Here is a 14732-nt window from a genome sequence, read left to right on the forward strand (position 1 = left end):
GGCTGGGCTACTTTTCACATTTTTCTTTTCGTAGCCTGCAGAGTTCCTTCCCACACCAAAGACAGAACATAGAGGTCAGGACTCCATGTGGGCACCAGCCCCACATCTCCATGTACCATGAGTTGTGTGGGTGTTTAGAGATACTGTTGACTATTAGAAATTCAGATCTTAAAATTCTTAAGTTAGAACTTGAAAATAAAGTTTTCTAACTCTATATAGCTTAATGTGAGCACATGTGTGTCATGTAGTACATGATAAAGGCCTGTGGGTTAAGTTAAATTAACAAGAAAAGCAGAAACCACAAAAACTAGCATTTTGAACATGCCAGGAATATGGGGATGACAAAGGGGCTTGAGTGTTACTAGTGAAGGTGAAGAGTGGAAATGAAACGCCACAGAAAAGATTGCACTAAACTCCTTACCCCGAAAGGATTTCATGCCGATCCAACAGTCAGGCTTGGCCACGGTAGGGATGGAGCTAGAGAATAGCAAGAACTGGAAATGTGACTTTATCCTCGAATATTGAAAGATATAAATAAGCATCTGGAGTATTTGTGCCTGTACTTTTTAATATTTCTATACTTTTGTAACATCTTGTGAACTTTTACATATTACTAAATTTAAAAATGTAATATTTCTAATGTAAGATGTCATCAACTGAAAGTAAAAAAACAGATAGGCTTAATCAGAACAGACAAAGAAGAAAAGGGCAACATGGAGTGGCCAGGAGTGTCATTCTGCAGAGAGGTCAAAGGAGACAAGGGCTGACAGGAGCCTTTTAGCCTGGTATTTACATTTGGTCACAAGTGACCTTATTAAAAGCCATTTCACTGAAAGGCTAAGGTCAGAGGCTTGACCAGACTTTTTAGGAAGTGGAAAGTAAGTACATGAAGGGTGGAACAGTCATTAACTAAGTAGAGAGACTGTGAGGGGAGGGCCACCAGATAGAGATGTGCATTGTATTAGTTCCAGAGCCGTTGGCGTTAAGGAAGGAATCCATAGGAGCTTCTTTAGATATGAAGAAGAAGAATCACTTATCATACAGGGATATGAGGTGGCCTGAGAGGTGGACTGTCAGCTAGCTCCCTGGTGCTGCAGATCCTAGTCTTCCTAACACTAGCACATATCTGAGGTTTCGAATGAAAGGAAGGAATTTGCTTAACAGACTTCTTGCAGAGAATTGACCTATTCTTAGTTGGAAATGTGCTCCTGTTGTGGGTAAATACACTGCAGTACAAAACCAAGTTGAGGCTCCCTTTAAAGAAACAGACACTTAATTTGGAAAGGAAATCCAACTATTGGTAGGAATAATGTTTTACAGAAAAATATAAACTTTAACAGGATTCAGAGGTTATATATTATTGATGTATTTTAAAATATATTTGTATTAAAGAGAACAGTCATGATATAAACAAGCTAATAAATTTCTTCTTTGTTTTTTTTTCTTCTAAAGCCGAACAACAACTTACCCCTACACAGAAACACAAATGTATAGCCAAAACACTGGAGGAAACTACTTTGATACTCAAGGAAGTTCTGCACAGGTGACAACCGTGGTGTCCTCCCACAGTATGGTGGGCACTGGTGGCATTCAGATGGGTGTCACAGGAGGACAACTCATCAGCAGCTCGGGAGGAACCTATCTGATTGGCAATTCAATGGAGAATTCTGGTCACTCAGTGACACACACAACTCGGGCCTCCCCAGCGACAGTAAGTGTTTAAATTTTTATTTACATTAGCTTCTGTGGCTTCTGTTTTACTGTTTTTCTCTATGGAGAGTAACAAATCACATACATTTGAGTCGGGCAAATTGTGTGAAGCAGTTCTCCTATTCTGGCATGTTAGAGGATGTAACAGGCAACAGGAACACTACATGTATGCCCCAGATCAGTAAGGAGAAAGTTTATCAGTAATAAAAAGCTAGATATAGATAAATGACTTTTTCTAATGCAAATACCAACTTTGTTGTGCTTGGGGTTCATGCTTGCAGTTTAGCACAGAGATTGAGGCAAGAAGATTGCTGTGAATTCCAGGCCAGCCTGAATTATAGATGTCTTATATATATATAATTTAATACATTAAAAAAAGCTTGTTTCCTTTTATAACAGAAAGCCACATTGATTGGTTTACCTGTTGATATTAGTACTTAACTTAAAACAATCATGTGGATACACATCCTAGCTCATGGGAGGCAAGAGTGTGAGGATCAGGAGTTTGAAGCCGGACTGGGCCATGTCATGTGACCATGTGCAGTTGCCCTCTGGGAAGCACTCATGACAGGTGATTTACATGTGACACACTTGTGTTGGTGCTGATCACAGGTACGAGCAAATGATAGCATGAGGCTACATCTTCACAAAGCACTTTCCAAGAATGTAAATTTAAAGATGCCTTTTGACACAGAAGGGTGACATGTCATAAGAGTATTAAGTTATTGAAATGCTGTCAGAAGTTTAGGAAGTTATGTGCCATTTGAAACCATCCAACTGTAACCTCAATTGTGCATAAAAAAGAGAGAATGGCCATCTGAGACAGATAGCAGTGGAACTGACTTTCTACTTGAGGTATGTGAACTAGTCTTGCTGGGGGCCGGGATGGAGCCCAGTGGCATCATGATGGTGGTCCTGGGTTCTGCCCCTGGCTCTGCATAGAAGTGGGAAGGCAGTGCTAGTGATCTGAATGAGCTATTCACACTTTTCTCAGGATGTCTCTCCATGAAGCTTGTTCTTGAAAGGAAGGAGTAGTGAGCTGGGGAGGGAAGAGCAGCAGTGAGAGGCTTATCCTTCCACTCTGCCCTTCAGCACCATGTTCTGGGTTGGAGTAATGATGCTTTAGTCATTATTACTGTCCTCTTTCTAATCAAATTTTAGAACCACAGTTTTTCCATTCAGTGTTTTTCTAACATTAGAACAGCTGTTCTGAGTATAAAGGTTTTTTTCCCAGCTAATATCAAAGTAAATGGAGAGATACTTGAATCAATCCCAAAGTGCTTTCTCTTCTGTATTGTCCCTTGCTTTTAATAATTTTACACTTCTAAATTTTCAATCATACAAATATTTATATTGATTGCAAAGATAAAGTTGCCACTCCTCAGCCATATCTTCTCTAGCCACACCACTGAATCAACAAAACAAGGTGCTGTAGTAAAGAATCAGGAAATATGGAGGAAACGCTAAATTTGTATTACAAAAGGAAAGTGGTCCCAGCAGTTTATAACATGCCTATTTAGATGTATGTCTCATGCCATTTGCAGTGGTAAGGGGAGTCCCTGCGATTTCTCAAGCCTAGTGTGCTGTCTTTTTTCTTTCACCGGTTCCTGGGACCCCATCCTTTCCTGCTCAGCTCTGGGAGCCATTTTCATTCGCCTTCATGCCAACTTTAGATACCTAAATATTCCTAGTAACAACTTGATTAATGTTTACTAAATGTATAAGCTCTAGTGCTAAATTATGTAAATATTATATTTCAGATCATTTTAATATGTAGTTATAGATATTTTAAAAACTGTATAGTTTTTGTCAACAGTGGCAAGATGTTACTCCTAGAGTTTTCGCTGTACAACTCTAGAAGAATTTTTTATTATATTCATTTGCCAATTAAAACTTTTCCGTTTATACTTCCTTTAAAAACAGAAGAGACATTTTGTATTGTGGGCTCTCATTGAAATCCATACAGTAGTTACTTGTATATCCAACCCTATCTATGTATCTGCCAGGGTTTACGATGTTTCTTTATTACTGACCTACATGCTCAGTTTACATCCGCCTTCAGTAATGCTGCGTATTTTAGCTCAAATCACAATGTGATTTCTCTTGTCATTTTACAGTTTTATTTTATTATAGCACATTAGCAAACTTTGGGTGTTCTTTAGCCCTGGAACTTTCCCTTGTCCTCTCCTCTTATCAAATGCTGAAACAACACATTTTCCTATTGTCTTGATTCTTAGAAATCAGACATGCTTTTAATAGGTGTTGAGTCACCAGATGACTTTCTTGCTGTCATGTGTTTTTTTTTTTTTTTTCCACCATAAAACCTTTAAAAGGCATGTCTGTGAGCACTGTTTGGCAGCTTGTTGTTGGTTGAGATTCAAGTCTGTCTCTCTACAGTGAGGCATATGCTCTATGCCACTTAAGTTCACTTTTCTCTGTCTAGACTTAGGCTGGTAATGTGTAGCATAAATAATGTAACGGACTGTAGGAATCACTGATGTTCTAACCCAAATGCTAACTGCAGAAAACAGAGTCACCTCTACATCTGTGTATTTCGTTTGTGTGGATTCAACTAACCTCACAGAAAATACTTGGAAAAAATTGTAGTGAACATATGCATACTTTTTGCTTGCAATTGTCCCCCCAAATGGTATAGTATATTAACTGTTTTTCTAGTATATTTATGTTATTTTACATATAATTAGTCCAGAGGTGATATAAATGATCTGGCATGCAAGATGGCTCAGCAGGTAGAAGTATCTTCCAGCACACCTGGTGGCCTGCATTCGGTCCTAAGGACTCACATAGAGAAAACAGAAAACTCTCAAAAGTTGCACTCTTACTTCCACATGTATACACACACACATACTCACGCACACACACACACACACACACACACACATCTCTTTTTTCTTTTTTTAAAAGAAAGTGTACAGAGTGTTCTGGTTGACTATATACAACTATTACTATATCTTTATATAAGGACAGCTGGTATCTGATAAGCATCATGGAAAACAAGGGACACCCATGGTCAACTGTGCCATTACTGAACAGCAGAGCAGCAAGCCCAGTACATCATCAACTCACTCCATTCTGTTGACATGAAACCATTTAAACTGTTTAATACACGTGGGAAGCCCAACTGAACACCATAACTCGTTTCCTTGCTAGCAGTTGTCTACCTTGGTCCTCAGCACTCAGCACACCTGCATTGATGATGCGTTTACACAGTTTACTTGTGTCTGTATAGAAAAACTCTCATTAACAATAATTAGGAATAACATACATTCTAAGAAACGTTTAATGTACAGGTAGGTTCCTTGGCATGCTAATGAAGGACGGTGACTGAACATAAAGACCACAGCAAAGACCATCTCCTGGGATGCTTGTTGCCCAGCTGAAAGACTGTTGTTGGAATCATTTTTGCTCTACTACAGTCATCTCTGGATTATTAGTAGAGCTTTTATTTCAAGTATAGTTACTTGGAAAATAAATCTTCATTAGGGTGACTTAATAGTTCATATTTGGCTTGTGATAATGATAATGAATTTTATATTATGGTACAAACTACCAATAATCCTATTTGTTAAAAATACCATTGTTCCTTTTACTTACTGTGTCCTGTAGTCAATAAGAACCCATAATTTCTTAAAAATTATATATGTATATGTCTCTATGTACATATATATTCTTATATAAACACACATATAAAAGGCATTTTCTGTTGATACTAAGACTTTTAAAAATATTAACAGTTTTGTTGGGGTCCAAGTAAATTGCAATGTGAATAAGTATTTTAGTTTTCATTCAATTTAAATTAAGAATCTGTTGTTGCTAGTTTCTAGACTTTAAAGTTTGCGTGCTGGTCCTTGTCATGAGTCTGAGCTTATCACACTCCTGCCCTCGGACTGTATCACTAATTTTTCTTCATTTTATTTGAAATTGTTTTTATGTTTTCATTTTTAGGTAGCATTTTCATTTGTAGAATTTTAAACTGTAAAAGTGAAACAGTTTTCATATGTAGAACAAAAGCTCGTCAACACAGTGATATTTTTGTGCCCATCAAAGCATATTATATCATATGCTTTTCCAAACAGTAAATAGCAATGTTTTAAGAAGCTTAATAAAGAACAGACATAATATGCAGTCACTGATAGTGGGATGCTAATCCCAGAGGCTTGCACTCCCCCAGAAACAACTCACAGACTGTATGAAGTCCAAGAAATAAAGAAAACAAAAAAATATACATATATTTACAAAACAAGAAGACTTTGACTATTTCCATGTTGCGTTTTGTTTTGCATGTACTTTACGCTTATTGTAACTATTAGGTTTTCAATGCATACTGTCAAGCCCTTGAAAAAAATCAAGTACTGACTAAAAAAATATATTCACATGGTTTTATGTAAAAATTATTTTAATGTCTGAAAAAACAATACTGACAAAAATGTATAATTTTAAGCAAAAAATGTTTAAAATCTGTACATTTATCTTTGTTTTGTAAAATAAAGTCGTTTAAAATATATATATATATTCATATAGTTTTACGCTAAAATGCCTTTAAAAATCTATACAGGTATCTTTTTTTTTTTTTAAATAAAGTTGTAAGAAAAAAAAATACCTTTGTTAAGTAATTTGTATTTTATAATCAGTATTTTTTTGTTCTTCATAACTAGATACTATTCCATTAAGCATTTTTATACTGATATAAATTTTTAGATTTATGTGTAAGAACATCTGTATACATCAATAAGGCATTGGCAAAATTAGCTCCTGTCAAAAAGCTTGACAAAAATATGTTTACTGTAAAAACTATATATCTCTTGTAGTTAATATAAAATATAATATCCCTTACCTATTTGGAGGAAATTTCAGTGGCTGTCTACTACTACATGAATCAAATTTACTTAACTTAAATAATTTAGAAAAATCTAAGGGTTTATTTTATAATTGTAGTTGCTCTTTTTTCCCCTGGGTTTTAAGTGTCTATGAATTCAGAGTAGGGTATGTTCTCTCTAAAACAATGAGTATATTTAACGCCTCAGAAAATATTCTTCCTTATTCCCTTTTGAATATTTCAAATTTCAGTTGATTTTTATGTGAGTTATTCAAATTGCACACTGAAAAGGTCAAATAACATGCATGCTATGATGACCTCTCACCTTCGACCTCTTTTGTTTTTTCAGAAGCACTCCCAGATACCAAGTCTTTCAGTTTATTCTAGAAATATTTCAATAAATTTAGCAGCAGAGTAATTGATTCTTTTCCCATACAAATGATAATAAAAATAATTTCATTTTTGCCTCTAATAAGAGCCTTTTCATATCACTGTCTAGATGGCTTTTTTATTTATGAAAATAGTTACATTAAACTTAGTCAATTGGTCTGTTTATCTTGCCTATGGGAAGACATTAATGGTGGTCCTTGGGCCATAGTTGTACAGGCATATCAAACAATGTAGTCATATAGCATTGCGTTTGCTTTGTTTATGTAAGGCTAAGCTGGGGAATATGTTAACTGTATATATCAGATTTTTTCTTATATAAAAATGATTTCATGTTCCAACTAGCATAAATGTTTAAGAAAACAATACATGATCTTAGCTTAAGTGTTTAAGAAAACAGTACTTCTATGAGCAAAAGCATGCATGATCTTAGCATTTCTTGTGAAGACCAAACTGAGCCCTCAAGTGAAACTTTCACACAGAATACCAGGAATCTTCTACTTTCAGCACAAAGTCATAAATTAACTGAAGGTTCTGGAACCTTCTGTTCGAAGTACTTGATAAAATGGGGCGTGGGCTGCCCTGCAGTCCCCATCTCTGTACCTATGTCCGTTCAGCTGCCAGTCAGTTACTGCATCCTCAAGCAGAGGAGAACTAGATCCACTAATTACACATTGAAGGGTTAGGGCATTCCAGTCCCACAAATACAGATAATCCAGAAGTTTATGGTGAAAGGAATGGTGTCCTCCAGTCTTCTGTGCAGACAGAATGTGCCTGAGTTGAGACAAGATTAGTAATGACTAGTATTTACAGGGGGTATTTTTTTTTATTAATGCAGAATTTCAAAGGCATAAATATACCATAATGTTCCAGAAATAGCTTCATTTTACTTATAAAAACTCTGAATTAGGAAGATTAATTAAGCTTATAAGTAGGAAAATACATTGTATCTGTCATACCTGCTTGTATTGCTTTTGGCATGATCTTCCTTAGATTTACAAATCAAACTTCAAATTTAATATTATAAAATATTGAAGGGAAAATTACTAACTTAATGTATCATTTATAAAAAGTTGCTATGTAGCTAAAGAATGATCTGTGTATATGTATATATATACAATATATAACGCTGTTTTTTATAACATCTAAGTCAGCATTGGATCCATAAAGTTTAGTAGTTCTCAACTGAGTGGGGAAATGCAGCACATACATTGGATAATTAGTTCTGTGTGAGTAGGATTTTCTCATGTGCCCATGTTTGTAAGTTCAGTTTCTACAATAATGAGTGTAACCGAGTTTGCTGTGTACATAACTACAGTTGTGTTTAATATTCATAGAAGTAGCTTCTCTTTTTTGTTATCTTATTATTTATTTCAGATATGATTCCCCTCCTAGCTCATCCTCCAACTGTTTCACATCCCATACCTCCTCCCCATCTACCCCATTTCCATGAGGATGTTCCCATCCCACCCACCCCACCAGACCTCTAAACTACCTGGGGCCGCCAGTCTCTTGAGGGTTAGGTTCATCTTCTCTGCCTGAACTCAGACCCGGCAGTCCTCTGCTGTGTTGGGGGGCCTCATATCAACTGCTGTTTGCTGCCTGGTTGTTGGTCTGGTGTCTGAGAGATCTCAGGGATCCCGGTTAATTGAGATTGCTGGTCCTCTTATTACTCCAGACTACATGCTTGAAAGTATTTTAGTTAGGTTTATTCTCCCCCCCATCATTGTATCACTTTTAAATTATAATTTTAAACTTTTAAAATATTTATTTGATTAATTTTTGTAGTCATGAAAATCATGGTTGTCTTCTAGTATTGTCTCTAATGTTAAGTTCAAAGTTGCCTAAAGCAGGAAAGCACAATCCAAATAATACTTAGAAGTCAGAGTCTCTCTGTAAATCAAGCACTTGCCTGCTTATGCTGCTTTAGTGGTAGCAAGAGTCTGACACTGGCAAAGGGGAAGAAAGCCCTTTGATTGCATCTGAGTGCAGTGTTCCTAGTATATACTCTACAGTGCGACTCCGGACCCCTTTCCCAGAGCTGCGACTTAGTGACTGTGGCAAGCAGCCCAGGATTTGCAGTTCTAACAAATTATAGTAATTACTGATATTGCAGTGATTACACAGACTACATACAATAGTGAAGTTGTTAGTGCTCAGAATAAACTGGGAAAGGCTAGGACCATTTGCAAACACAAGCTTGATGTTAAGCCCCATCACGTCTTGCTAATTCATCAGAATCCTAAATAACAAATCTAGCCCCTGGCTTCGTTAGTGGAGATATCATCATAGACTGGTTCTATTAGACTCATAGATGGGGAAGCAATAAAGTCACAGTAATCACAGGACACCAAGCCATGACAGTACTTTGACTTCAGCATTATCTAAGTTAAACACCAACTGTTATCAGAACATGCCTGATATAAGATAATATACATTTCTGATACACACATTTTATTTTTTTCTCCTAAATACTTTCAGAAGAACCTCAGGTAATAATAAAAAAAATTACCACCCACCTTAAATATGTGTTCATATATTTTATAAATTCTCTAAATTCATAAAACTGTCAATGAATTAAAATGTGAAATATTTTATATGTTAGGTTTGTAAGCCCTAAAACTGGTTTGTTCAAATTGCTTGGCTGTAACTGTCAGCATGTCATTCTTCATTATTTTCTAAGTGAAGATGTAAAGTAAAATTGGGTAGCTGTGTTTCTGAACATCTTCAGGTCTTTGGAAGAGTTAAATCAACAGCCTGTTTGAATCTCTCAGTCAGCTTCTTCTAAATATTGTATCATTTCCTGTTGATCAACACTTTGCCTAAAGGTAGAGTTTTAAGAGCATTATTAGAGTGAGTACCTCAGCTTCCTGGGTAGGAGAAAGGCAGTTCTTTGTGCATTTCTCAGGCCTCTTGGGAGGAAAAGACTCTAAGTGGATCTTTAGAAAATACTCTGCCACTTGCCCTGAACTGCTGATGGTTTAACAGCTTCATGTAAAGCATTTGAAATGCCTCACATCCCATGAGATATGCCTTTACATAGGTTATCAAAAAAACAACAAAACAGAACTTTTGTTTATAAGTATATATGAGCATACACTCATGTATGACTATCTTTGTGTCAGTGTGCATACACATGATTGAAACCAAAACTCCTCCAAGTGATACCTATACCATGTGTAGTGAGATCTGCTTACTTCCTGTTCTGGTTAATTCCCTTAAACACAGCCACACTGCTGGTCAGACATGCCGTGGTTCAGGCACCTGCAGAATTCTGGTTCTCCACCATAACCTAAGCTCCGCTTTCACAACCTTACTTAAGTACTCTCTTGTAGCATCTCTAAAGGGAGTCTGACCCTGCCATACATTCCCTAATCAATGGATCTCTGGAACAGTAGACAAGACTTGATGATTCCCTCAGTCTTACATCTTTCATGCCAGAAAAACCACTGTCATGTGGATGATTATGTGCATGTGTGTGTCTGGGGCGGGGGCTGTATGGTGTGCCCATGAGTGCAGGTTCCCACAGAAGCTAAAGAAGTCACATCATCCTGAAGCTAGACTTGCTTGTGATGTGAGCTGCCTAATGTGGCTCCTGAGAACTCAGACCTTCAGAAAGAGCAAGATACAATCTTAAATTCTAAGCTTTTGTCACATCAACATAGATGAAAGAGGTGAATAATTATCATGCTGCAAACTGAACGCTATCCTACCTTAACATTTCTTATATTAAATGAGTTATCCATTAATTTAAAATTTAGTCCTGTTTAAATTTTCTGTACTAAGGCAGAATAAAGTCAGACTCTTTTTTAGCATATAACCTTAATGACCTCTTATCTAGTTATCAATAAAGTCCTTCTTCTGCCTCTGAAACCTAAGGATCCAGGGCTCTTCTATTCCTGTCTCTCTTAAGCATTTTAAAATTTATTTAATTTTATTTTATGTGCATTGGTGTTTTGCCTACCTGTATATCTGCATGAAGGTATCAGAACCTAAAACTGTAGTTGCACACAGTTGTGAGCTGCCATATGGGTTCTGGGAATTGAACCCAGGCCCTCTGGAAGAGCAGCCAGTGCTCTTAACAGTTGAGTCTTCTCTTTCTTCATCTTTCTCTTTCAAGCATTCTTATCTTCCAGTTCCCGTTAGAATAGCACATAAAGCTCTACTAAGAGCATTTGAAAGCTCAAAAAGCAGCTTAAGAGAGGAAGGCTTTGTTTCTACTCACAGTCCATGATGCCAGGAAAGCTACAGCCTCAGAGCTTGGGGTAGCTGATCACATGGCACCCATGGCCAGGTGGCAAAGGGAGATGTGCACTCAAACTGAACCTGCTCTCATTTTTGTTCAGTCCATTATTCCAATCCACCATGGTACTCCTCTTGGTTACAGAGTTTTCTAACCTCTATTATCTGATCTAGATTATCCTCAAAGGCATGCCCAGGGGCTCACCTCATACGTGCAGTACTCCCTACAGGTATTCCCAGAGGGCTTATCTTCTGTTTGGTTCTAGTTCTTCTCAAATGGACAGTCAACACAAACATTCACAGAATATAAAGAAAATGATGTTGAACTTAAAGTGATAAATTTTGGATTCCAGTCTGACTCAGTGCCCTCACAATCTTAGTAGACCTTCAGTCCCAGAAAAAAACTCATTTTTCCTATATACAAGTAGACATAGTCCATGGAAATATGGCTGTCTAATATGAAAGCATGCCTATTACATTATGAAAATCAAATTAGAAAAAAGTCTGAAAATCCATTTAAGGATCAAAGTAATCATAAACAAAATGATATATTGTTCAGTTGTTTATATGCATGTTATCATATTTACATAGGTGTATATGAATGTGTATGTAAACATGTCAGGGGATCTTCATGATTTGTCCTGTGGGAATTATATGGAACATGATCTCTTCATTTTTGTTGTCAAGTAGATGCTTGCTTCCTTGGCATTATGAACCCTCCAAAATGAGCACTGTGCTCTAGCCTCTGAGGTACTTAGAGCAGAAATGTTGGAGGAGACTTCCTTGAATGTTTGAAGAGTTATGCATTGAATTTGTGTATTTGAGTATTTTGCTTGCATACACCATGTGTGTACAACATGTTCATCAGTGTTAGAGAGGGCATCAGATCCCTGGAATATAGTGTTGTGGATGATCATGACCAGCCGGATGTGGGTGCTAGGAACTGAACTGACATGTTCAGCAAGAGCATGTTGTGCTCTTAACTGCTGCGCCAGCTTTCCAGCCCCAATTTACTCAAGATTTATAGAAGGAACTGAAGTCTCATCATATTTTTTAAAATTTTTATTGGATATTCTCTGCACTTACATTTCAGATGTTATCCCTTTCCTCCAGTCCCATCCTCCCTCCCCCTCCCATTGCCCTCATAAAGTTGCTCACTCTCCCGACCACCCTCTCCCATCTCAGCACCTTGAGAAAATGAGCCTGTGCTGGACCAAAGGCCTTTCCTCCCATTGATGCCAGAAAATGCTCTCCTCTGCTACATATGCACCTGGGGCCATGGGTCTCTCCATGGAGCGCATTGGTTGGTGTTTTAGTCCCTGGGAGCTGTGGTGGGTTTGGTTAGTTGGTTTTGTTCTTTCCATGGGGTTGTAGACCCTTTCAGCTCCTTCAGTCCTTTCTCTGGCTGCTTCATTGGGGTCCTCATGTTCAGTCTGATGGTTAGCTGCAAGCATCGTCCTCTGTATCAGTATGGCTCTGGCAGAGCCTCTGAGGAGGCATCCATATCAGGTCCCTGCCAGTAAGCATGACTTGGCATCAGCAATAGTGCTTGGGTTTGGTGGCTGCATATGAGATGAATCCTCAGGTAAGGCAGTCTCTCTGGATGATCTTTTCTCCAATCCCTGCTCCTCTATTTGTCCCTTTGTTTTCTCCCATGAGTGTTTTGTTTTCCCTTCTAAGAAGGACTGAGGCATCTACCTTCTGGCATTTCTTCTCTTTGAACTTCATAAGTTCTGTAAATTGTTTCTTGAGTATTCTAAGCTTTTTGAGCTAGTATCTGCTTATAAGTGAGTACATACCATGAGTGTTCTTTCATGACTGGATTACCTCACTCAGCATAATAGCTTCAAGTTCCACCCATTTTGGCTAGGAATTTCATGAAGTCATTGTTTTTGATAGCTGAGTAGTGCTTCATTGTGTAAATGTACCACAATTTCTGTATTCATTCCTCTATTTTCTAAAACATAATCACAGAAAACTTTTTTGTAGCACCTTATTTTGTCTATCCATTTATTCTGCAAATGAGCATTTGCCTCTAGTATTCTCAGTGGGTTCGAATTTCCTCTAACCTTCTCAGCTACTGAATAGAGCACTTAGGTATGGGAGCAACTCAGCAAAACAAGAAGCCATCCCCTTAGACACATTCGTCTTCATTAGAAGGTGGCCAGAGTGATGATTGTAGCAGAGAGTAGTAACAGTGAAATGTTACTTCCATTTCACTGAAACTGTGCACTCTTAGAAAATTACTGATCTCTTTTTTGAGTATGAGCAAAGAATAACTGTTAATAAACTGTTAATACAGTTTAACATCCTAGCATAACATCCTAGCATCTTTGCCCCCTTCTCCTCACTCTGGTTCTCTTTTCAGGACATAGGGGGTCTGTTTCTCAAGTTCCTTTTGGGATGTTGATTTTGTTGTTGTTGGTGGTAGTGGTGGTGGTGGTGATGGTGGTGGTGGTGGAGGTGATGGTGGTGGTGCTGATGGTGGTCCTTGGTGGTGGTTGTTGTTGGGAGGTGGGGATTAACATAGTATAGGTTTCAGTGCTTGGAGACCTGCCACCTTTTTCATGGCTCTGGGAAGGACATTTAAACAATGAAAATGTTTTCAGCCTGAGCGTTGAGCTGTGTTTTTATAACCATGCTATCTCTCTCTCTCTCTCTTTTTTCTCTTATTTAACCTATCTTTATAGTTCAGACTTTATCTCCTCTCAGTTCACTCTCTTGACTGTTCTACATTCATATACCTCCTACCCTTGTCTCCACGAGGATGTCCCCATGCCCCACCCTACAAGATCTGTCCACTCTGGAGCTTCCAGTCCCTAGAGGGTTAGATGCATCTTCTCCGAACCTAGACCCAGCAGTCCTCTGCTATCTATGTGTCTGGGCCTCATATCAGCTGGTGTATGCTGCCTGGTTGGTGGTCCAGTGTCTGAGAGATCTCAAGGGTCCAGGTTAGTTGAGACTGCTGGTCTTCCTATGGGTTTGCTGTCCTCCTCAGCTTCTTCCAGGTTTTCCCCAGTTCAACCACTGGGTTCAGCAGCTTCTGTTCATCGGTTGGATGTAAATATCTGCATCTGACTCTTTGAGCTGCTCTTTGGGCTTTTCAGGGGGCAGCCATGCTAGGCTCCTATCTATAAGCACACCATAGTATCAGTAATAGTGTCAGGCCTTGGAGCCTCCCATTAAGGTGGACTTTTGGCCTGTAGCTGGACCTCCTTTTCCCCAGGCCTTTCTCTATTTTTGTCCCTGCAAGTCTTTCAGACAGGAACAATTATAGGTTAGAGTTTTTGACTGTGGGATGGCAACCCCATCCCTCACTTGATGCCGTTTCTTTCTACTGGAGGTGGGGTCTACAAGTTCTCTCTCCCTACTGTAGGGCATTTCATCTAAGGTCCCTTTCTTTGAGTCCTGAGAGTCTCTCACCTCTCAGGTCTCTGGTACATTCTGGAGGGTGCCCCCCACCTCCCGAGCTTGTCTGTTTCCATTCTGAAGCTGGTCCTCGGGGCTTCAGTCCTGTTCATCCACCCACACATACGAATACCTGATTATGTTTCCC

The 14732-nt window shown here is 38.3% G+C and overlaps 1 protein-coding gene across 3 annotated transcripts in view; it reads left to right on the top strand.

Moving 5' to 3' along the window:
• The window catches only part of RFX3 (regulatory factor X3), a gene marked incomplete at both ends in the record, with an annotated part of 132046 nt that overhangs the window by 44516 nt on the left and 72798 nt on the right, over window positions 1–14732 (top strand). For all 3 annotated transcript variants that reach the window (XM_080911323.1, XM_080911321.1, XM_080911322.1), the window contains one exon: window positions 1453–1711. In XM_080911323.1, coding sequence (XP_080767449.1) covers window positions 1453–1711 — 259 coding nt within the window. The remainder of the gene's footprint in view (window positions 1–1452; window positions 1712–14732) is intronic.

The sequence above is a fragment of the Micromys minutus genome (genome assembly GCF_963924665.1).
Source record: "Micromys minutus genome assembly, chromosome: 2".
In the NCBI taxonomy this organism is placed as follows: Eukaryota; Metazoa; Chordata; class Mammalia; order Rodentia; family Muridae; genus Micromys; species Micromys minutus.